Here is a 25,886-nt window from a genome sequence, read left to right as displayed (position 1 = left end):
TATGGCCAAGCATGCAAGCTTAAAATAACATTATGAACAACCGCAACATGCCACTGACTTTAGACTAGCTTAGACTGGCAGAATAAGGGATTATCACACTTCCGGGTTTCATGAGCGGGATTTGTCAACTTTTTGCGTGTCCACTTCCGACGCAGTTCAACAATGCCTGTGTAACGGAGGCCAGCTAGTAGTTGCTGTGCGAGTAAACCTCACTCCCCGATCTCAATAGGCGCTCTAGCGACAGACGCTAGAGGCTGCAGTCTTTAGCCTCCTTGTTAGAGCGCCCGACTCTCACGCCGGAGACCCGGGTTCGAGGCCCGCTCGGAGCGGGGCGAGTAGGACCCGGGTGTGAGGGGTTACATTGGTGCTGTGACCCGGATGAGAGTGAGGTTTAGGGGGGTGAGTGTAACGGAGGCCAGCTAGTAGTTGCTGTGCGAGTAAACCTCACTCCCCGATCTCAATAGGCGCTCTAGCGACAGACGCTAGAGGCTGCAGTCTTTAGCCTCCTTGTTAGAGCGCCCGACTCTCACGCCGGAGACCCGGGTTCGAGGCCCGCTCGGAGCGGGGCGAGTAGGACCCGGGTGTGAGGGGTTACACCTGAGACGAATGCTATTTGCCTGAGACGAATCACTACTCTGTTCCACTTTGTAAATCTAACCAACAACGCCAACCCTACTTAAGTTTTCATGGATTCCCGACTGAATTTAGTATAAGGAAGAAATGGATTAAAACTTTAAAATAAAACAAGGTAGCACGTTTGTTTGCAGCTGGCACTTTAGTGAATCAGACTAATTTACCAGGGATGCTGTACAAATAAACTTAGTGTAGTCCTTCATCAGTTTGCCAGCGAGATCTGTGATTCAACGGAAGTGGCAGTGCACAAAGATCACAGAATCTGGAAGTACTACGTATCAGCGTGATAATCCCCTATTGTTTTCTGGAACTGCAAAATAGCACTAGGGAATGTTTGCGCTGAAACACGCCTCCTTTTTGCGCCGACCCATCCAGGGAGCGCAAGTTCATTTGCTAGTTTAGTGATGTGCGTCTGTGGAGGGAAAAGCTCGCTTTGTGTGGGTGCAAAATAGGAATTATACATGCGTTAGTGTACAAAGTCATTTGCGCCGGGTGCAAGATAGGGCCCCTGATATGCGTTTCAGAATTGGACGGGGTAAAATGGCTCGATAGCGCCACCTATAAAGGTTCAACGGAGTGCGCCGCTCGCTACATTTCACGTACGTGTACGAAATTCGGTACATACATGTGATGGCCCAATACCTACACACACATGGCCGTAATTTGCGGGGGGGGGGGGGGGGGGGGGGGGTTAGGGGGGTTATGACCCCTCAAAAATCAGACCCAGCTATATAACCCCCCCAATATCATCACATCATTCAGATTAGAATAAACATGAAATATTCTGAATTAATATTAAATACATTTGCCAGCAAGAAAGATAGTATCACATTTTAAATAATCTGTAATGTACCCCCCGCACCGACTTGGTATTACCCAACCCGCTTTCTCTACCAAGTTTGTTTACTATGTTGCGCAGTCGCTGGGATGAATGGTTTGAGGAAATAGCTGACGGTGCATTCTAACGGATAGAAATATGGAAAGGACATTGAAAGGCATCCAGACAACAATTTGTTTAATTGTTGGTCAGCTCCAAAAAAAGGAAAAATCCTGACCAAACGGAGGTACCCCATTTAGCTGTTTCTCAAACTGTGGCGCTTTTTAATTCCTTTATTTATTGACCATACACTCAAAACAAAACAAAGACACATTTAAATGTAAGCCTTTACTTAACCTTTTCACACGTAAGTTTAAAAGTTTTTCAAGGCGACCGTTATTGATCGTAGTATCATTTTATGGTTCCCATGGAGACGCGTCCTTCATTGCTTGTCACACCGCAGCCACAACAGCTGAATGACTGATGATCTGCTTTTATTTAAATTTTCTTATTCAGAATTTCACAATTTGCTAGCCATATTAGGATCTGATATTCCGTTTGTCAAATATGTGCAAGTGGATGTGTTTTGTTGTTGTTGAAACACCTTTGCTGTAGGCTATGCGCAACGTATTTTAGGTATCTTATGTACATTATTAGGAATTTGCCACCTTCAGCTCAATTTGATATTATTATTATGATTTTATTTTTTATTTTTTGTTCTTTTTGCATGGAGTGCAAAGTGACAAAATGAATCATAGCACAACTAACGTTAGTTAGTCAACTAAAGTTACACACTTGTATTTTCTCAGTTTCTGAATTTTATGTTATTAGAGGCTATATAAATGCAAACACAATTTTTCCATCTACTTTTGAGTCGTATTTCATGCAAAGTGATAATATAATTGCACTTTCTTTTTCTCTGTTTGTTTTTGGTTTTAATGCTGTTATTGGATGCTAAGTTTTTACAATGTGATGTTAATAAAATACATTTTAACAGTTAAAGTTAAAGCCTAGTTTCTTAACATTTTGTTGGGTTGATTGGGGACAGGTGGGGCTCGGAACCCTTTCCTACCTCAGAAGTGGGGAATAAAAGTATATCACAATGTATTTCTAATACAGGAACGGCAAATTAGCATGTTACCATTTACAAAAGAAAATTATTCAATAAATAAATTAATTAATAAATATGGCGCGAGTTTAACCCCCCCAATGGTAGACCCAAAGTTACGCCCTTGTACACACACCTGTGGATTCCGATCTGATGAGCCTCATGCACTATCCAGACTGTTCCCTGTGTGCTTTATCTGGCCAGTTTGAATGAGCGCACAAAGGCTCGTCACCAGCCCCACTCCGAAAACACAGCCAGACACTAGCCTTCAACTACCAGTGAGAGCCATGATGGAGATTCTGCTTAAGCCCTCTGTAGACCAGGGGCCTGCCATGATGCAAGAGCCTGAACCCAGATGAGAGGAGTCGGACATCACCCCTGAGCCTGAGCCTCTAACTGTGTTTGACCAGGTGTGTGATCGGTAACATTTCATTCTACCGAACTACATAATCGGTGACAAAGAAATTCAAGGCCAGTTCGTTTTTTTGCCATTCCTTTTTTTTTTTTTTTTTTGCGTTCGGAGAGGGTGTTTTATTGTAGGCCGCTGTACGTGAGCTGTATCGTTTAGGTTCGTTCTGACAAACGGGGCACTACATTTTCATTTGCTCAATATGTTTAACGTTAATAAAAGGTAGGCCTATCCAAACAAAAAGTTCTCCACGCATTATCCTGCAGTTAATGAGAAAGTGTAATTTATTGGCACACTATATTGACTGCGTATTAAGACATAAAAAACTGTTGAGCTAGATTTTCAACCAATCAGCGTCGAAAATGTAAGTAAAAGTAGGTCACAGCCAGGGGCGTCGCAACCGTGGGGGATGTGGGTGTTTTAACACCCACACTTTTCTCGGTGAGAGTGTTCAACACCCGCACTTTTTCTGCCGTTTTTCCGCAGTTTTACACAAACGCCTTCCTACAGTCGCTCCTCCGTTTCTCTGTCGCTCAGTGTGTGTGTGTGTGTGCGCTCGCTGCGGCTGTCTCCTCTCAAACATGACACCGGCTTTGAGTGTGTCCGGCTGATGATTGGCTGTTCTGCCTTAAGTCCCGCCTCTCTTGATGTGTTAGATGTATCGGTCAGCTCGTGCTGAGGAGGCGGGAACTTATGGTTGTTTACATCTCCCTTTTCCAGGTACTTTGAATGAGTGTTTATGCTTTCGAGGTTTTTAAATAAGCTTGATATGTGTTTGGGAAGATGTTATGTTTATGTTTTATTGACATGTCCAGTGTTTTCATTATTATATTTCGTATTTTTGGATAAACAGTACAAGACTTGCGTTAGGCATTCTGTTTGTAATGCTGCGTGATTTGAAAAAAAAAAAAAAAAAACACGCTCTTTGCTCACACGATCAGCATGGTGTTCTGTGTTTTCTCCTAAATAAAAGCTCAAGGGTTTATTTCTTACAAGTGAAGAAATTAGGACAAAAGTATTGTAATTTTGATAACGTAATATAGAATATAATGACAGACTCTATATCATAACTATAAAGATGTTTGAGCCCTCTTTAGGTAAGCAACAAGTCAATGCTTTTTCGTTGTTCAATGTGCACAGGCCTGGGTCGAATCCAGTTGAAGCTCTTAATTTTGAGCTCTCAATGTGCTCCAGATTGATTCAATTAAACATTAAAATGTACCAAATTTTCTTGCGGAGGAGCATGCCCCCGAACCCCCCTAGAGGGACAGGGGTAACATGCCCAAATTTAAATGACACATCTGTCACCGGGGAGTCGGAGAGGCCGGATGACCGGCCGCCCCAACCCCCCCGACACACGCGCCACCGCGAGGAGCCAACACCACAGAGGACACAGAGGCCAAGTCAGTTAGAGAAAATGCAGAATCTTTATTGAATAAATTAAATTAAAAAGGCCTCCAGCCAGCTGAAGGAAGGTGAAGTTTCAGCCGTATAGCTGGCTCTTCTCAAAACTCAGGTAGGCAGAGCAGGTGAGGGTTCACAGCTGGACTGGTTCTCTCGAATTCACAGCAGAACAGTTTCTCTTTTCACAGGATTCCAATGGACGGAGAAGAGTACGGAATCCACAGCAAAGCTGGCCCTCTTCTCAGGACCCAGACCGACAGAAGACAGGTGAGGATTCAACAGCATAACTGGTTCTCTCAGATTCCAACAAAGCTGGCCCTCTTCTTGGGACCCAGGTCGACAGAAGACAGGTGAGGATTCAACAGCATAACTGGTTCTCTCAGGTTCCACAGCAAAGCTGGCCCTCTTCTCGGGACCCAGGACGACAGAAGACAGGTGAGGATTCAACAGTATAACTGGTTCTAGTCTCAGGATCCAGCAGAACAGGGAGAAGTAAGGATTCAACAGCGAAGCTGGCTCTCTTCACGGGGCTCAGGCAGACAGAGAATACAGGTGAGAATTCAACAGTGTAACTGGTTCTACTCACAGGATCCAACTGAACATGGAGGAGTAAGGATTCAACAGCGAAGCTGGCTCTCTTCACAGGGCTCAGGCAGACAGAGACATAAAGATGAGGGTTCAACAGCATAACTGGCGCTACTCACAGAGTCCAGATGAACATGGAGGAGTAAGGATTCAACAGCGAAGCTGGCTCTCTTCACAGGGCTCAGGCAGACAGAGAGATAAAGATGAGGGTTCAACAGCATAACTGGCGCTACTCACAGAGTGCAGATAGACGGGGAGGAGTGAGGATTCAACAACGAAGCTGACTCATGCAGGCAGAGAGTCAAGCTGGTAATTCAACAGCAGACTGGACTTCACAATCCTACGTAGAGATTAAAGAGGAGAAAAGAAGAATTTCACCACTAGATGACTTCCTCCATCCAACGAGATGCGGGCGATATATCCACAGCCAGAACCGTTTCCCCGATGTCACTGCATTACACTTCCACTCGTGTTTAACTGTAATTCACACAAATCGGCACACGTGATTTAATGAACAACATTGCAAAGTCTTGTCACTCACAAACTAGGGCGTAGACAGGGGATCTGGTCCACTGCACAGCACTACAATCTCTTGGACTTCTTTCAATAAAGCGTGGGACATTCAAACTTCCTCCAAAAAGACAGATTTACACCTCATGAAGTCTCATCACATCCTCCAAACAGATTTCTCGTATCACAGTCCAAACATCAACAGCACTTATCTCTTATCCACCACGGTTCTCCTCTTCTTCTCCTCTTCTCCTTCTCCTTCCTCTCCTTCCTCTCCTTTCCTCCTTTCCTCCTTTCCTCCTTTCCTCCTTTCATCCTTTCATCCTGTGTTGTCCATCCTCTCCTCCTCTTCCTGCTGTCAGTCCTCCTCTGCTCTCCCCTCCCCTGTGTTGAAGATGAGATATCCTTTTATCCTTCCCAACTGACAACGTGTCCCAATCGCGATCGCGATAGTCTTGTCCCGCACCTGTTTTGAATTAACTAATAATTCTCCGTCTCCGCTCGGAGTTTTCCGGAACTAGAGTCTTCCGGGTCCCACACCGGAAATCCCTCCCCTCAGAAACCCGGCCATGATAATAGGTTCCGCCTGCCTTTTTTTTTTGTCACCCCGGTGACACATCCATCCCCCACACTTTTCAAAAGCTTGCTACGCCTCTGGTCACAGCCAAAATCAAGCTTATATTTCTACGCACATGTAAACATTGAGGAGGATGTAAGCAGCGCATATTCATCTGATAACGGCGATCAAGCTCGATTAACACCCGTAAAGTGTATTTTTTATCTCGAAAAAGATCCGTAGCCCTTTACTGAAGTTCGATGGAACAAATCAAGCAATGTGCAAAGGAATGGCTCAAAACGTCGGACGCCACTGAGCTAGCTAGGTTATTGATCCCATACTGCAAGTAAGTTACATTCCCTTTCCTAGTCACTCCGAGTTACGTCGGAATGACGGAGAATGGGGGTTTCGCATAGAAAGCCAATCCTCTTCCAGTATTTAAAAACGAGCCAATGGCATGAAAATACCTTGGGGCTGCGGAATTTGCATGGCGTACCTCCGCCCCACCTCGTGGGTATAAAAGGAGGAAGTGAACGCAACCGCAGTATGTTTTCACTTCGGAGCCAAGAGAACTTCTTCACTCCATAAGCCACACAATCTGAGTTTACTACGGTGACTCACCTCTTCGAGACGAGCGAACTCTCTGGTGTTGGTGTGACGGCGGTACCCAGCGAGTTTCACATTGCCTGCGATCTGAGCAGTGGTCTGCCAGTGTGTGTGTCTCTCCCTGGTCGCTTCAACATCCGCGGAGTTTCCCCTCTCACTGAAAGAGTGTGCATGCGGCACGTCTTTTTAAAGACGCGTCTTTTTGAAGACGATCTGCCCGTGTATTCCTGAGTGGGGTATTCTGATAGAATCAGCTGATGGGCGCGAGCGCTGTTTGACGTGTTTGGGCTTTGATCACCCTCAGACAGCGCTCGTGGGTGTGTCGCATTCTCTCAGTGGGAACGTGATCATCGCAATGTATTACGGTTGAGACTCAATGAGCTCACTAGAGTGAGAGTCCCCTCATCCACAACCCGCACCATTTTCTCCACGTGAGATAATGCTTTGGCTGCTGGCCAGGGTGACCAAAAAGACGTCAGGTCTGGAACTAAACCAACGAAATTCCTCGGTCCACACCCCGTCTTGCACGTTGCAACCCACGTGGTCCAGAGTGAGTGGGCGGGGCCGTCCGTGGGCCCGCGTTCTCATTCGGTCCCCCAGCTGATGAAATCATGTTTATTGCCGCATCACAAGGTGAGCTGGAGTCCTCTGAAGATGGCTCGTCTGTGCTGCTGTCCTCGGATGTGCTAGCATAGCGAGTTTGATTCAGGGCTCACAGCTATGCTTCCCGGGCTGCCACGAGTATCAGGTTTGTGTGGAAAATTCTGCCATATTCCGAGCACTTAAGGCTGATGATTGGTTTTTGGGGTGGCAAACCCAGATCCTTTCTTCCCGGATGTGCATGAAGAGGCCATGAGATCGTGGTAGTCTCCTTTGACTTATCACAATCACTCAGCGGCCTCTTCCACCTTCTCTGCCCTCGTGGAGGCCGCAGTCTAGGGTGCACTGGGGTTCCCCCCTGTGGAGTGTGCTGTGGCAACACTTATGTGTCCCCACAGTGCCTCCACCCGATGTGGCAGCCCTAGGCACCCCTCCAATGCCTGTAGGTTCTTGTCAACTCCGGTGGCGGGGACCTATAGAGCTGTGGGGCAGTCTGCCACCTCACTGTATGTTATTGTCTTTCTCATGGGTGCTCAATGACATGCACAAGGGTAGGGCTGATTCAGGGCTCATCCTTGAGCTGCCTGCCGTCACTGTTCTTGCTCTACGAGCGACGAAGGTGACCGCATGCCCCCTGAGTCAGGTGATGTCCACACGTGTGGTCAGACATTTTTGGCTTAACCTGGTTGATGTGCGTGAGGCTGAGTGAACCAGTTCCTCAACTTTCCCATATCCCAGGCTAGCCTCTTCGGCGGCACGGTCGAGAACACTGCCCAACGTTCTCGGCCGCCCAGAAGTGGACTGTGGCTTATCTGACTCTGCGGTTCTGCTGCTACGAGCCGCCGGCTCAGGATGCTTCAGTCTGCTTGCCGCCGAATGCGCCCTCCTGTGACTTCCGCCCCCTACCGTCCGGTCTCAGCAGCACCGGGCCGTGCCGTGGAGGTGGTCGCTCCCGTTACGGGCAGCTCGGGTATGGCTTGCAGTTCTTCAGGGAGTGGTCGCAAGCCCACTCCTTCCCCCGGTGGAGGGCTGGGGGAGAACCTTTTCTCAAGAGCTGCATTCCATCTCCGAGCACACAGAGCAAGGTGAAAGTGCGCAATGGCCCCGTGCCTCGCCACTCTCATTCTCCTCTGTCTCTGAGGGTGCGGATGGGAGTGTGTGTCATCCCTGGACCACGCCGCTCCCATCCACCTCTATCGCCTAGCCCCCGGCAGAGCAGACCCCAGTGGAACGCTGGTCCTTCCCTGGTCTCCTCTGTCAGGGCACGGAGCTCGACTGTGCACCCGCGGGGGGGTAGCACCTCCGCGTCTGCTGGTCTCTCCGCCCCGCTGCCCCTCCGGGGGGACGTCTGTGGCTCGGGTATCCCACTGGATTGGTTCTGGGAGCTTGGTTAGAGCTCCTCAGCCTGTCCCGTTGGGTCGCCCGAACGATGAGACTCCCCGTTCAGGAGAGTTCGCTTATGGTGGTCGGTGGCTATGCCCTGATCATGAGAGCGGAGATTGCCGCCCTGCTGGTGAAGGGTGCAATTGAGACTGTCCCTCCAGCCGAGATGAGGTCTGGGTTTACAGCCTTACTTCATTGTCCCCAAGAAGACCGGTGGGTTACGACCGATCCTAGATCTTCGCGTTTTGAGCCGTGCTCTGCCGGTCAAAATGCTCATGGCCAAACGCATTTTCGAGTGCGTCTGGCCTCAGGATTGGTTTGCAGCGATGGACCTGAAGGACGTGTACTTTCATGTCTCCTATGGAGACTCCATCTTACCTCAACACAGACCGTTTCTTCGGTTGCGTTCGAGGGAGAGGCATATCAGTACACGGTTCTCCCATTCGGCTTAGCTCTGTCTCCTCGCGTCTTTACAAAGATTGTCGAGGCAGCCCTTGTTCCCCTTCGCGAACACGGGGTTCGCATCCTGGACTACCTCGATGATTGGCTTATCCTAGCACACTCTCGAAAGCAGGTATGCAAACACAGAAAACTTGTGCTACAGCACCTAGGCCGTCTGGGCCTTCGGGTCAATCGGGAGAAGAGCTAACTTTGCCCCGTGCAGAGGGTCTCTTTTCTCGGAATGGAGATAGACTCGGTTGCCATGTCCTCGCAGCTCACGAGCGAGCGCGCACACTCAGTGCTGACTTGTCTTCGACAGTTAAGGGCAAGAGCGCGGTCCATCTGAAACTCTTCAGAGGCTCCTGGGGCATGGCATCCGCAGCTGCGGCGACGCCGCTCGGATTGCTTCATATGAGACCGCTTCAGCTGTGGCTTCGCGATCGAGTCCCGAGGTGGGCATGGCATCGCGGCTCGCTCAGAGTCCCAGTGACTCTGAACTGCCGTCAGACCTTCTTCCCATGGTTGAACCTCAGCTTTTTACGGGCCGGGGTCCCTCGTTGCGAGGTTCCAGGCATGTCGTTGTCTCCATGGATGCCTCTACCACGGGTTGGGGAGCCATGTGCAATGGGCATGCAGCCGTGGGTTCCTGGACAGGACCCCAGCGCCTCATTCACATCAATTGCCCAGAGCTGCTGGCAGTACGCCTGGCCCTGCACCGCTTTCGAGCACTGCTCAGGGGTCAACACGTACTTGTCCGTTTGGACAATACCGCTACAGTAGCGTACATCAACCACCAGGGTGGTCTACGCTCACGTCGGATGTTGCAGCTCGCACGCCACCTACTGTTATGGAGTCAGAAGCACCTGAGGTCCCTTTGTGCCGTTTACATTCCAGGAGACCGGAACCTGGCAGCCGACAAGCTGTCACAGGTCACAGCTGATTTGGGACCAGTTCAGGGAGGCACAGATAGACCTGTTCGCCTCTCGGAACTCATCCCACTGCGCCCAGTTGTATTCCCTGTCCGAGGGCACGCTCGGCACAGACGCACTGGCGCACAGCTGGCCGTGGGGCCCACGCAAGTATACGTTTCCCCCAGTGAGCCTTCTTGCACGGGTGTTGTGCAAGATCAAGGAGGACAAGGAGCAGGTCTTGTTGGTAGCCCCTTATTGGCCCACCAAGACGTGGTTCTCCGAACTGATGCTCCTCGCGACAGCACCTCCTTGGCCTATTCCTCTGAGGCAAGACCTACTCTCTCAGAGACGAGGCACCCTGTGGCACCCTGGTCCCGAGCACTGGAAGCTACACGTGTGGTTCCTGGACGGGACGAGGCAGGTTTGAGTTCGCTGCCACCTGCGGTGGCGGCAACCATCACTTCCGCTAGAGCGTCGTCCACGAGACACCTCTACGCGTTGAAGTGGAACCTCTTCGTCAACTGGTGCTCTTCCCGTGGGAAGACCCCCGGAGATGTCCGATCGGTGTCGTGCTTTCCTTCCTGCAAGAAGGGTTGGAGCGTAGGCTGTCGCCCTCCACCCTTAAGGTTTACGTCGCGGCCATTGCCGTGTCTCATGATGCAGTGGAAGGTAAGTCTGTGGGAAAGCACGACCTGGTCATCAGGTTCCTGAGGGGAGCGAGGAGATTGAATCCGCCTCGCCCTCCCCTCGTGCCCTCTTGGGACCTCTCAGTAGTTTTAAGTGCTCTGCAGAGGCCTCCCTTTGAGCCTTAAAAGTTTCTGTCCATGAAGACAGCACTCCTGGTTGCATTGGCCTCCATCAAGAGGGTAGGGGACCTGCATGCATTCTCCGTTGACGAAGCGTGCCTGGAATTCGGGCCGGCTTACTCTCACGTGATCTTGAAACCCCGGCCTGGATATGTGCCCAAGGTTCCTACCACTCCCTTCCGGGACCAGGTGGTGAACCTGCAAGCGCTGCCCCTGGAGGAGGCAGACCCAGCCTAGGCACTGCTCTGTCCGGTACATGCGCTCCGCGCCTACGTTGAAAGAACGCGGTGTTTCAGGACCTCAGACCAGCTCTTTGTCTGTTATGGGGGGAGCCAGAAGGGAAGGGCTCTCTCAAAGCAACGGCTGTCTCACTGGATAGTGGACGCCATTGCTTTGGCTTACCAACAGCAAGGTCGACCGTGCCCCCTTGGTGTGACGGCCCACTCCACTCGGAGTGTGGCTTCCTCTTGGGCTTTAGCGCATGGCGCCTCGCTAACAGACATATACAGAGCTGCAGGCACACACGCTCTCGACACCAAACACCTTCGCAAGATTCTATAATTTGCGAGTAGAGCCTGTGTCCTCTCGCGTACTCGCTCCCGCCAGTACTGGACCCGCTCTGGTGTCTTCGCTTGCTCTGGATAAGTGCGATATTCCTCAGTTGAGTCTTCCGTTGAAGCCCTGAGTCCTCCAGCACTTCTGATCCTGGCACCACTGCACTTGCTGTGGATGCCGGCTAGGTGCCTCCGTGTGCACGGTTCCCTCTGGTAACTGTCACATGTGTATTCTCCACAGTAAGCCTCTCTGAGCATGTGTCTTCCCTTGGCAAGCCATCTGCCACTCCTGGAGTTAAGTTTCTAGCCACCCTTAGGTTGGTGCTCCAGTGTTTCCCATATGAAGTTCCTTAAAAGGACCATATGTGTATTCTTAAGTCCTCCCTACGGTAGGCATACTTTGGCATATTCCTCCCGGGATATGTTTCCCAGTGTACCTTGGTATTCCTGTGTTAAAGTAGGTAACTCCTGGTTAAAAGCTAAGTTATTGGGAGTCCAGACTTTCGCAGGGCACTGGAAGACAGCTGTGAAGATGGCGTGATGGCACGGACCCCCATTCTCCGTCATTCCGACGTAACTCGGAGTGACTACGAAAGGGTCTCGGTTACGGATGTAACCCTCGTTCCCTGAGTAGGGAACGGAGACGTTACGTCTCCTTGCCACTTCTGCTGTACCGCTGGGTAGACGCCTGAGTTCAGTCTCGGCTCCTCAGCGAAGACATACTGCGGTTGCTTTCACTTCCTCCTTTTATACCCACGAGGTGGGGCGGAGATACGCTATGCAAATTCCGCAGCCCCAAGGCATTTTCATGCCATTGGCTCGTTTTTAAATACTCGAAGAGGATTGGCTTTCTATGCGAAACCCCCATTCTCCGTCATTCCGACGTAAAGTCTCCGTTCCCTACGATTTGTTTTATTTGTGAAATAAATACAGAATAAAAGCATGTTTGATAACAAAAAGTGCATTATGTATTCATTATTTTAACATTTACTGTCTGAAAAAGGCAGTAAATGTTATAATTAAGCAAATTTCATTAATACAAATGAGCAAATTCTTCTTGATTTATTTGTGAGATGATGTTAAAACAAGCACATTCCACTAATAATATTAAATTCATCATGTGCCATAGACTAAATAATTTAGTTATTTTACTTAATTTATTCATGTAGATCTCACAGACACAATAAAAACCAACTTAAAATCTACTCAAATATAATATGTGTAATATTGTTACCATAATTTTTTAAGTAGATACCATGTAATATTTTTTTACAGTGTACATGCAGTGCAGTTACTGTCCGTGTATGCGAATTGACAATTCATCATTAAATGTGTTATTTTGAAGTATTTTACTTTTTATATATATTTTGGCTGAATTGTATTTGTTATTCAGATTTTACCTCAAACATTACCCTTGAATTGGAACAACATAATGAGACGTAATTGGGATGTTAATGATAGAAGTTTTCTTGATAATCTTATGTTTACTGTGCCTAGATGGCAACTTCAGGTATATTACACATTTCAAACTGGTTTATTTTGTAGTTTACTGGTTAACTCAAGTGGTAATTTTTTCATTTTTTGGGTTTATGATAAACGGGTTCAAAAATGCAAAATTCCCTATGGTTTCGCTTTATTTCAAAATGGGCACCTTTAGCATCATTTTTCTCAGAAACAGCAAGGTTGTGTGCGGAGAACTTTTTCCTAAGGAATCTATTTATTTCTGATGTTAAATTTTAAAAAAAAGTAGGTAGTGCCCCACTTGTTGGAACAAAACCCTATTTCTAGGCCTCTTTTAGGCTACTGACAGCTGCCTATTGCTGATGACGAAATGTGTGGACAGAGCAAAAGAGCTGAGCCACTGTGAACCTCATCAAAAGTGAACTGGTGAAGGTTAGCTACAGTGAGTTGCCAGGACTTCTACAGGCAGATACTGGATGAGAAGTCTCTGCTCGAAGCTACCAGATCCGACAAAACATGCTACAAGTTTAATATGCACTAAATCCATTAAAAACACATGTAATCTTTGTATGGTCTATTAAAGTTGCATATTCTAGACTTTTTGTATGGTCTATTAAAGTTGCATAATCTAGGAAATTTAGCATGAATATGTCCCATATTATATCACTTAAACCTAGGCAAATTGAGTGCCAGTCACACAGAGCCAGTCACAATTAACATTTTATAAAGCTTATTGGCAATTTAAAGTTTAATATCATCCAACATCACTCCAATAGGCTTTCCATCTAACATGAATCAATATATATATATGTATATATTAATTAACACTTTTAGTAAGTTTAGTAATAATGAGTTATCGTTCTACCACGTGTTCCCAAAAAAAAAAAAATGTCTGCTGAGCTGCAACAATAACCAAGTGGTCACATTATTTAAAATCAGTGGTGTAGTAGGGCTCTAAGGAAGGTGCAGTATACTCTCTATAAAATTTCATTGGAGTCTAAAGATTTCCAGGTTATGAGTATTATCTTTTTGTAAGACCATACACAGCAATAAAGATAATTGTTCAGTGCTTGCCATTATTCAAATATGACTCAAATTGTCAAGCAAAGATCAAGCTTAACATTCTGTTGAAATTAAAAAAAAAAAAAACATTGAAAAAAAAAAAATCAAATATGTTACTCCAAAAAACTGATGCATTTTTTAACAACAAATAAACTGTCTTGCTTTCTGCTATTTTGCACATCATGGCTGATAAAACTAGATTAATTAATGTCTGTCCCTGAAAACTCCCCTGATGCCTTTGAACAAGGAATAGCAGCAGTCATTGTCATTAACTTTGATGGCACAGCTGTGACAAAAATAATGATTCTTTCACAGGCTTGAGAAGCAGTGGAAGTGCCTGCAGCATCACTAATTCTTCTGAAAAAGCATGTCCTCTAAAATGTTGAAAATAATGGGAATACAGAAAGTATCCTTTGAATTGTAGTTCACAGACAGAGAGAGGAGACAGTTGGAGCAAAGGTGTTCATTCACACAAGTACATTAGCAGTGAGGTAATGGAGGTAAGCAGGCTTCAAGACTGCATTTCCTGTAATATTCATTTACATGCTTTGTGCAAGGTTGTTTATACATTTTGTTAATTTATAATCTGCGATTATGCACACAAACACACACATATAGCCTATATTAGGGCTGTCAAAATTAATGTGTTAGGACAGACGATACAATTTTTTCAGTTTAGAGCTTAAAAAATAAGCAATTAATGCAGCATCCATTTTTTTGTTATGGCTAATTGGCTGCACTACCGTACATGATCACGCTATCATTCATGCAAGTGCTAATAACCATTGAAGCGTGATAAGGAAAAAATTACTCAAATCTGTACAAGGGATGGCTCGATAACAATTTTGGCTTCGGTATAGTACCACAATCTAATACCGTAGTATATAGATATTAAATCGGTACCATACTGGTCTGAACTTTGCGCATAATTTTATTCTTTCTTGCAAGTTTCACTTTAATAAAGCGTATATAAATTTATCAACACAGATTATCACATCAAAACAGTAATTAGAACCGTTCTTGTGATAAATAATTTCAGCAGGACTGCATCTCCCCTCCATCTCTCAAAATGACCAAATACTATAAAGCTATAAAGCTGCACTATAAAGCTGCTTTTACACTATCTCCGACAAACATCAAGCGAGAGATCGGAAGTCATTCTTAATGTAGAGATTTATGGGAGCTGCGTTGAGTTCCGATCATATACGTATGTGAAAATTTCTGATTCAATTTGAATTTCTGCGTTCCTACAGCTAGACTGAATGCAACCGGCTGAGTGGATGTGACAACAACGCACACACAAGCCGTGTAAGTTTGGGTTGCACACTGCCACCTAGCGGTGAACTGCATAAGGATCGAAATTAACAAAATCATGATATTGTAACATTTGAAATAAAATATATACCGATATATCCCCAGTACTGGTATACCGCATAACCCTAATCTGTACTGGCACGCTATCTGTGAAGTGGAACAAACACCAGAAACGCGCACAGAACAAAAGAGTTCTTTTTTGCACTTGAACGGACAAAAAAAATATAGTCCCTGTTATGTGCTATTCACTTTTACACTGTTGCTAAAATATGTTACTTTGCACATTCTTCATAGCACAGTACTGCAAAGATGACAGATAATATACCTACTCACATCTGCTGTCCTGCAATACAGGAGAGCAATTGCGTTTTAGACCAAACATATGGTGACTGAATGCGACCTGTGCGACCACCATCTGACCATCAGTGATGGTGAGATATTTTTCTAAATAAAATGTTAGAAGAATTGCGCGTTAACTTTTATTTATTATTATTTAGTTACATCTCGTTGAGTTCTCATCCTGATACGTTGGCAAGCATCTTAAAACGGTAGTGTGGACGGAGAGCATTTTTAAACAAAAACGCTGTTTTCAAATGTATCCGGATTAATGTGGACGTAGACTAATGCTGAGTTCAGACTGCATGATTTTAGCCACGATTTTGGTTCGCCGACAGGCAGGGCCGGCGCTCCGCACACGCACATCACGCACTGCGCGTAGGGCACCAAGTGCTTGGGGGGGCACCAAAAAATCTGGGTGGTGAAAAATCATCACAATAGGCTACTAGTATAAATAACAAATACAATATGTATAAAGCATGTTAATATACAAAAGCAATACAAAAGTAATATAGGCCTAGACCAAATTAGTGGAGAAAAAGGTGAATCTCCTGTGCCACTCTCCCTCTGGTGCCCCCCCTTCCCCACCTCGCAGTGGTCTGTTCCTCAATCAGTGTCAAATTTGGCAGACACCTGATCGACATCAGACATGGCCTCGAAAGAGTCGGGGGCGGAAAAAAAGAAAAAGAAGAGACAGTGGGATGACTTGAGAGAACAAGGCTCAGTCGGGGGACAGTTCTCCTCTGGCGTTTATGAACTAGAAGTGGTTGAGGAGAGATCCCCTTATATGATTGTAAAGCACTTTGGGTGTATGGGAGTACATATGAAAGCGCTATATGCCTCATTCGTTCAATGAAGACTAGAGTAATGATGCTGAAAAATTAGCTTTGCATCACCGGATTAAAAAAGAGTATGCTTAAAAGATTCCTTATTAATATCATTAATATTAATAATAATAATATAATAGCCATTAAGCTTGACATTGTAAAAATGTTACCAACATTCCAATGCTTTGACAATTGCTAGCACCATCCCTAGCTGCTGTGTGCCTATTTTGGTAAAGATTGGACCAACGATCTAAGAGGAGTTCGAAACAGTAACAAGTAGCAAGACATTATTCCAATACAAAAACCTTGGCAAGAGTTAGGCCTTTATGTTCCACAATATCCAGTAGGCTATAATTTAAGAATCAAATGAGCATCCAGGTCGAATTTCCAATTAATCCAGTAAGTTTATATGGTTATTTTAGGACTCAATTAGAATTGGTTCTAAATTACAACAAATTTTAATAATAAGATCATAGTTATTAAGAAGCAATAGGATGCACACAAGAAACTTTTTGTTAGCACCATCCCTAACTGCTGTGTGTCTATTTTGGTGAAGCTCGGACTAACAGCCTAGGAGGAATTCAAAAACGTTGTTTGTTCATTTTTGATTTCTTTTTGTTTTTTTATTCTGAATGTAAATTTAGTATTTAAATTCAGAATTCAGAAATTTGGAAAAAGTTAAACATGCACGGAAATGAAATTTTGTTTCTAGGTCTTAGAAACCCTAAGTTATAATCAAAAATGCAAACTGCATCATTATAGAGCCACCTAGTGTCGGACGGTATGCGTCTTTGCGCCTGAGTAATGCTGTAGGCCAACTGGGAGAATCCGGCCAATTTTGGGGTCTCAACTATTTATGGCCCACACGTTTAGGTTATAAAAATAAGGACTTAAAGGGTTAGTTCACCCAAAAATGAAAATTAAGTCATTAATTACTCACCCCCATGTTGTACCAACCCCGTAAGACGCCGGAAGATTTCCACAACGCATGCGCGAGAATTGCGATCTGCTTACACCAGCTTACACTACTTCAGATCGCAATTCTCGCGCATGCGTCGTGGAAATCTAAGGAAGTCTCGTTTCTGGCCTACAAGGAAGAGAAGAAATAGTCGAATAAACTCGTTATTTTTGTTTGTTTTTTCGCACAAAAAGTATTCGCATCGCTTGATAAACATATAGTTGAGCCACGGTAGTCACTTGGGATATTTAAACATTTTCTTCATTGACTTTCTGGGCCGTCAAGAGGCAGTCCCTCAGGAGCCTATGTGGTAGTTATACAGCTCTCAAATTTAATCAAAAATATCTTCATTTGTGTTCCGAAGACGAACGAAGGTCTTACGGGGATGGTACAGCATGGGGGTGAGTAATTAATGACTTAATTTTCATTTTTGGGTGAACTAACCCTTTAAGTATTTCTTCTTGAAAATCAGAAATCAGAATCAATTTTGATTCATCTCAGTGGCTCTTATAAAGCTGTTGACTAAACTATTTCTTTAGAATCGTTCACTGTTCAGTGACGTTTTCCGTACATTATTACACTGTTACGCCAGTAGGTGGCGACAAGAAAGTGTCTTGTGTGTTGTGTTATGAGCAAGTCGTTGAATACTTTAACAGATTTATTAAAACGACTGAAACAATTACAGTAAAACTTATCAACAGAGACATCATGGGGGGAGTCATACATGAATTTCATATTATAGCCTACTATTAAAAACTTATTTGTTGCTCAAAATGAAGTTAATAATTCAGACTCATGGAACATCTTAATGTTACACAGTAACATCCACAATGGGGCAAAACTAAATTCCAGTAACTTTAGAATATATAAAAATATGTTTATACTCGTACCCTGAGTATGAACAAAATATGTCATCTGTCTCATTTATATTACAAAAGAAACCAACAACACAAACTGCTAATAGTGAACCAAAAATTAGTTGCAGCAGCACAGATAAAACCAACAAGTATAAAAAAACACAACATAATCTACCCTGGGTGCCTTCATATACATATCACTGTAGAAATAGAGTATAATATTGTTTACACTATTATTATATTTAGTATTATTTTTCAATACTGTAACTTGTTAAAGTACAATGTATAAAATTGTAAAATACTGTTGATTGTTCGAAACAAAATGAAACAGGCCTACATGAATGGAAGTTAAAAAGAACGATTTGTTGAGCTAAAAGATTCCTTTCAAACACGCACCATCAACATTAACAACACTTTTGAAACTACACTACTAGCTACAACACAGTAAGACGTATATCCATTGAAATGTGTAACCGGTCGGTAATTAAAAAAAAAAAAAGATAAACATCAGGCTCCTGTCAATTTCATAGTCGAATGTTTTATGTACAAATTCTTCCTTCTGAATATCAAATCGTAGCTCTTTCACAGAATGGACTTTGTAAATATGTAAATTCGATTTTAACAGCCTGCAAAGTCAATCCACTGACGACATAAAATAATGCGTAGAACCTCAATGGAAACCGTTGGAAGAACAGACGGCTATAAGGCCTTTATTTACACAACACAGCTGTCTGTGATCCAAAAAAGTTTATACCAACACGTGAGGTAAATCAGCCTTGCGTTACGTGTTTGTTTTTATTTATTGAAATGTTTTGCTTGTAATACATCACATGATGTAAATCTCGGGAAAATAATGAAGCGTGTTCTCCCTTCCTTGCTCAGCCCTAAAGTCTAACAGGGCATTGTGGCAAATAATAAAAAATAGAATTGATTTTATAATCAATAAAAATGCAATATCCTAGGGATTTCTCTGCAGCAATCTTGTCTCTCATTCAAGCAGATTTTCAGATTGAAGTTAAGAAGGTGTCTATGCTGACAACATTTAAGCGTCACCCCATAGCCTATATTTATTGGTAATATATAGCTATATATATATATATATATATATATATATATATATATATATATAGGCCTATGTTGTGCCATAACTTATTCAAACACTTTTTTTTTTTTTTGACATATGCAAAATCCACATTTATTCAAGGTCTGAAAGGACTTTGGCAGAAAAACCCAAAAGAAGTCCTATTCCTCAAATGGAATAGGCTAATGGCAATGACACCCAGCTTATAAAACAGACTTTCAACTTACCGTGAGCTGCGGCAACAAAACCTGCGAAAAGCAGCAGGATGTGCTTCAATGAGCCCATGGTGTCCGCTGTAATTCCACGCAGCGCCACGGTGTCTTGCGTTTTATTTTCACCTATCACAGTAATGCATAGAGATCCAGCTTTGGCAAGAACATCTCACGCCGATGACACATGGATTCGTCTATATTAGCTCTCATATCACCGAGAATGTCCACTGCAAAGACGAGACACGGTGGTGTTGGAACCAAAAGTGATTCCCTCGCTCTCCCTCGCCGTGGAGACAGAATGGAGCGATGAGGCAGTCCGCATCTAGAGGAAGGCGCTGGACTCAACCATCATGTGTGATACAGGGGAATATGGATGGAGATCTACAGTCTGGTGCGGCAGTCCACAGATCCTTATGGGTCCACATAAAACATCACCTCATAAAGTCGCTTTTAAGTGAGCCATATGATTTAATAGGAACGTTCTGAAGAAATGTCTGGAAAAGTTGTTTTTTAGTTTTTTAAATGCGTATGGGATTTTTCTAATGGAATTTCGCTCAAAATTTGGGTCTGATCATAACGGAATCTTAATTCTCTTCAATACAACATATTATTTCTAATATAACGAAACAGTATTCCGTATATTTAGTAAATAGGTTAATGAGACCAGTTCGTAAATAAAAAAAATAAAATAATCTTTCAATATTTGAAAACTCCTGTAGCTCCTCGATTTTGTTTGCCCAGTAGCAAGACATTACGCCAATACACAAAGCTTAACAAGAGTTCCACAATATCCAGTAGGCTATAACTCAATAATCAGAGCATCCAGTTTGAATTTCCAATTAGTCCAGTAAGATTTTGGTTATTTTAGGAGTCATATTCGATTAGCATTGTTTCCAAATTACGACATCATGTCGTGTAGCCACATTTCCTATAGTGTCTTCTGGGTGACACATTCAAGGCAACATCACTGACTTGCAAGCTGTAATATCATCGTAAATCTTTTATAAGATCATAGTTAATAAGAAGCAACAGTTCTCGGGATCACAACGATATAGATGAGTAGGACTAGGACATTTAGGTCTATGTCTGGCGCATGGATGAATCTGTTTTGATGACAACTGTGTTTAGGCAACCTCGTGACAGGAATATTTAGCCTAATATATAAAAGTTAATCATATATGTTAATCATTCTTACTGCACCCCCCACACCATAACCACGATAATGCACACGTTCAAACTCACACTATCTGGAAAAGAGCGCAGCGCTCATCAACAGACATGTCTCACATATTTAGTATCAATATTTATTAATTTTAAATATTGGTGGCAAAATGCGTTGGTCCTATGGTGGGCTTTTTTATTAGACTTTGAGAGAGAAGTTAATTCTCTGTACGATTTAAAATGAGTCTATGCTGCCATCTATTGATCATTGGCACTCGGGTTAATACACTGAAAATGTCTATGGATTTGAATAGAGGGATCCGCAAGTCCGCGACCAGTAAATGCTTCTGCATATTTCCTGCATTTTTGTATACTAATACTGGTCTATTATGAAAATATTCCAAAGAGCATCTTGTGCTTCACTGAAGCAATGCTCTTTATTCAGCTCTTTATTTACAGTTTTCCAATTCGAAATACTTAAATTGAATATTTGAAATGCATTTGAGAAACCCTTCGTTAAACGGTTTCAATAAAACCTACTAAGATTGATCTATGTTGACTAGTTTGGATAATTATAATTTCAGAATTGTACTTTATTAAGAAGAGCTCTGTTGTTTTTATCAGTTGCTTGATTGTTCCAATAGTAAATAAATGTATCTGTTGTGCTTGAGAGCTTAAATGTCGTCTATGTTGACATTGAGATCAGTGGTGCTGTCCATGAGGTGGTGCTGAAATCGAGCTGACCTTGACTCGAGCAAGGGAAAATAATAATGTTCCCTCCCCTGTGCCTTCTATGAAGGACACATTTAGCACCACCTGTTCTAGATCTTTTTTTTTTCTAGCAGAAGCCCGAGATGCTGCTTTAGAACTGATAAAATGAGAAAGAAAGAAAAAAAATACTTCTGCCTTTGGGCCCTAACATACACCCGTCGCAATGCAGCGCCAGGGGCGACGGAATAGTATTTTGCTTGTGTATTGCTAGACGCAGTTATTATTTTTAAGTCCTGCGCCACGTTGTTTTAATAGCATACATACGAGCCCATATTTGTGCGCCCATGGGCGTGCTGGTCTGAAAACTAGGGGCTATCTTGCACCCGGCGCAAATGGCATGTATTTGCACGCGCGCAAAGCGGTATTTTTCCCTCAAAAGACGCACGTCGGTAAACTACGTAGGAAATGTACTTGCGCTCCCTGGGCGGATCGGCGCAAAAAGGAGGCGTGTTTCGGCGCAAACATTCCCTGGTGCTGTTTTACTCTTCCAGAAAACAATTGCGCCACTGATCAGAATAAACCTGGTCTAAAGTCAGTGGCGCGTTGTTCATATACTATTTTAAGCGCGCATGCTTGGCCATAATGTAGCAGGTGCATAACGTGCATACACTTTGATTCTCTCATAAACACAGATGCAGCAGTTTTTATTTTTGCTAATCATACATTATAACAAGGAAAAATATTAACACATGAGGAAAATCATTGTGGTTTATATGAAGATGAAAAAACCTTATTACCCATTTTTTAAGGCTAATTCGTAGGCTACTAAAGGATCAGACCTGTTTGCCCAATAGTGGCAAGAAACATATATAATGTTTAACCGACGCTGATGTGCGAGGGTTTCTCCTATCCCCATACAACGTCACTTCTCTGTCTTTTAACTGCCCTGACAAGAACGTCGGTCTCATCGGCTGTGGACGCTCCTGGCGCGCGCCTGGTAAACCCACCGTTATGATAACAATCCGTCATGCAACATGCGCACCTGTTCTTAAAAGGTATGTTGGATGGCGCTCTGATTGGTTTATTTCACGTTACGCCCAAACCACACCTATGAATAATGAAGCTACTTCAGACCAACCCCTTTTAGATTTGCGCCAGGCGCAAGAGCCATTTATCCCGCCGGGAAAATGGCAACAGCGCCGGGACCCGCCCACAAAGTTACTTGCGCTTTGGGATCATTAAAATAGTTTTAGATCATTAAAATAGGGCCCTAGGTGTGTGTTATTTAAAGTCAATAGTGCATTTTTTTTTATAAAGAGCGCGTTAGTAATATGCGCCTAAAGCCTTGTTTATACTCGACGCGTCTGCAAGAGCGCAAAGGGCGCGCAGCAAAAATGACGTCATTGCGGTGTGGGCGGTCGTGGGCGTAGGGTCCACAAGACCCCATTGCGCCTGGCGGTGTGCACGGCACTTTTTGTAACTTTGCGCGCGGCGCAGCATCCGAAGCTGGACGACTACGAGCCGAATCTGGCCGAACTGGTACAATCTGTACCAGCATGTTTATGATCCTTCTATACACAGAGGCATTTGCATTGATGGGAGACCATAATAACATCTCATTTTGTGAACAGGAACACATTTGCATTAAGCACCTAGTTTGCACTTGTCTAAAGTAATTGGTTACATCTACAAAATAAGCTTACAATAGCAGAATTAAGCCCTGCTGGTAAAATTAAGGTTTAAACACTCTCCAATAAGGCTTCAGTTGTTTAGCTAGTTTACATGCAGTGAAAGTAGGCTACAATAAACCTACTGCATTTACTCATTTATGAATTAGCAATTAATAAACTACAAATAAACGGCAAACTACTTCTTCACAGCTGATTCCTGGTGGTTTAGAGGAGAATTACTCCGAGTTCGCCCCCTGTCGTTTCACAAAATAGCACAACGGCGAGCGCGTCAAGTATAAATGCCTCGTTCGTTTGGAGAGGTGCGCGCGCAGGCAGCGGAGACTCGCGCTCTTGCGGACGCGTCGAGTCTGCGTCGAATCGACGGCGTACCCCCGCAAACCCCTATCCGTCGACGCGAACCCCTTTCCGACCCCTCCGCCGTAGCTCGACGTGCACCTCCAAAAATTTGTAACTACACGTTGAGGCGACGCAGACAACAAGGGCTTTGATTGGTCAGATTATAATGTTACATAATTTCAGGAGTGTAGCTTTTCCGATTTCCCCTGCACCCTCGTTCTGATAATTATAATACTCTTATAAAGAAAGTAAATAAAGAATTAAACTAAAAATATATTTTTTTTATTTCATTGTTAATTTACATATGAAGAGTTCAGATGCAAAAGCCTCTAAGTGCCATTTGAAATTTTCTTCTAGAATGATCATTTTTATCAAGCTTGTATATTTAAGTTCAGTGATTTCACTTAAATGGCAATGATAATTACCTATTAATTGTTATTTAAGTGAAATTACTGAACTTAAATATACAAGTTTGATAAAAATCATCTTTAAAGAAGAAAATTTCAAATGGCATTTAGAGGCTTTTGCATCTGAACTCTTCATATGTCTATATTCTTTTCTTTCTCTTTTGCTCGCATACACTTCAATCAATCAATAAATCAACGTTTGTTTTGAAACACAGTTTGTTGTTTATTTTCAATACAATGTTCACGGTTACATCATTGATAATACAGTACTAACCAAGAAGCATAATGAGGCCTTTAAAGGGGGTCCACAACGGGTGTACAATACTAGATGATCTGCTTCTGTGCGTTTTCCTCGCTAGAGAAGTGTTTGACTTTTTTCGCAATTGACTTTAAAGGGAATGGGAGATGAGACTCTGATTGGTTTTATTGCACTTTACTACCTAAATACATCCATTACTCAAGAGAGTACAGGGACAACTCTTTTAGACCATGCGCCCGGCGCAAAATGTGTTTAATCTCTTTGGCCTAGCATACATAACACAGACTTCTATAATTCAATGTTAGGCTGCATAGTTAAGATCAGCTGGATCAACTTTTGCTTCAACTGCCTGTTCTTTAGGCTTTTCTGAACATCTTTGTGCAGTTGGAGCTGTAGCAGTTTATTCACTGTTGGTAGTCTGGCTTTCAATCTACGGCCCATAAGAAACTGCAGCAGATAACTTCACCTTTTTGAGTAGGTTTTTGATGGTTTGTACAGCTCTTTCACTTTGGCCATTAGACTGAGAAAATCTTGAACTTGAACTCCCAGTTATTTCTGAAGTTGCAGAATTGCACTGACAAACTGCGGTCCATTATCTGAAACAACTTAATATGGAATCCCATGTCTTGCAAATATTGACTTCGGTGCCATAATTACATGCTTGTTGTCTGTCAACTCTGTAGCTTTCTTGACAGCTTCAAGTTTCTCTTCTGAAATCGGTGGACATTCTGACAACTGATGTTTCTTCCTCCAGGTAAAAGCTAAGTCTATTTGCTTTAGATGTAAGTTGTTGTAGGTTACCTGGATATGATTCGATTGAAGTTTCATCAACATCCTCTGCAGGTGTGTTGGTGCTTTTTCTAGAGGCTTTTTGAATACTCCAGCGGCTTGTGATCTGACTGCAGGTTTACACACCCATACACAATGTCTAAAAGCTTTTTTTTTTTTTTTCAATCTGAACATCAGTCAGAGATCTTGATCCATATGTTACAGGATGTCCTTCTTGCAAGATGACAGCACCTAAACCCTCTGAACTTGCATCAACAGAAAGAATCACGTCCTTGTTGATGTCGAAGAACCTGAGAACTGGGGTATTGCATCTCAAAACTCTTTTGCACTCAAGTTTCCTAGTGCCAAAGTATACTTCCAGGAGGTTTTTCTCATGTGGCACACTTATCTCAGACAGGTTTGAAAGAAATGTTGCAAGATATTGAACCATGCCATGAAACCTCCTCAAGGCAGCTTTGTCACAAGCCACAAGCTTAGGCATTTCAACAATAGGTGGTTTGCAGTCACGTGATTGTATTGACGCGCGGAACGCAGATGGAGGGCAAGGAGTGAAGAGCGCAATGGACGAGATGGAGGAAAATCTGTACTGTACTACTTTAGACGCTATTACAAGAGAAATATATAAACAGAAAATCGAAACATATGTTGGACGTGATCCTTACGTTATGAAGAGGACCGATTTTCAACTGAATTGAGAGATTTGCCTGCCATCGAGGCTGTAAATATCAGCAACTAACTCGTCTTACAGACATACTTTGACTTTACAAAGTTCGGAAACTGCTATGTTACACAAACAGCCACATAAGTGTATTTAAACACCTGAATAATGTAATTATAAGCCACATAAATATTAACTCACAGTTGACGAAGTGATCACTGCGCACACACACACAGGCATTTTCCCATTCGGCTCCTCCCGACCGCAGACGTAGGTTTATAAGGCATTTTCCCGGTGTTTTTCTGTCAATTTCTTGTACTTTCCTCCCTTATGAACAACAACTTTTGTCACACGATAAAAACTCCTCGTGGTTTGATCGATTTGAGCAACCATAAACGACGCAAAACATAGGCATTTTGAGTGTGTTAAAGTGCTTCCTAAAT

General features: G+C 43.6%; 1 protein-coding gene across 2 annotated transcripts in view; it reads right to left on the bottom strand.

Moving 5' to 3' along the window:
* Positions 1-19,745, bottom strand: part of csmd1b (CUB and Sushi multiple domains 1b) — a 756,823-nt gene extending 737,078 nt beyond the window's left edge. For both annotated transcript variants that reach the window (XM_039652188.2, XM_039652197.2), the window contains exon 1: positions 19,447-19,745. In XM_039652188.2, the coding sequence (XP_039508122.2) occupies positions 19,447-19,504 (58 nt within the window). In that variant the 5' untranslated portion in view covers positions 19,505-19,745. The remainder of the gene's footprint in view (positions 1-19,446) is intronic.
* Positions 19,746-25,886: the final 6,141 nt, after the last annotated feature.

This window comes from Pimephales promelas, chromosome 11 (assembly GCF_988280905.1).
Source record: "Pimephales promelas chromosome 11, fPimPro1.hap1.1, whole genome shotgun sequence".
Classification (NCBI taxonomy): Eukaryota; Metazoa; Chordata; class Actinopteri; order Cypriniformes; family Leuciscidae; genus Pimephales; species Pimephales promelas.
Note: the sequence above shows the minus strand (reverse complement) of the source record. Positions and strands in the feature narration are given on the sequence as shown.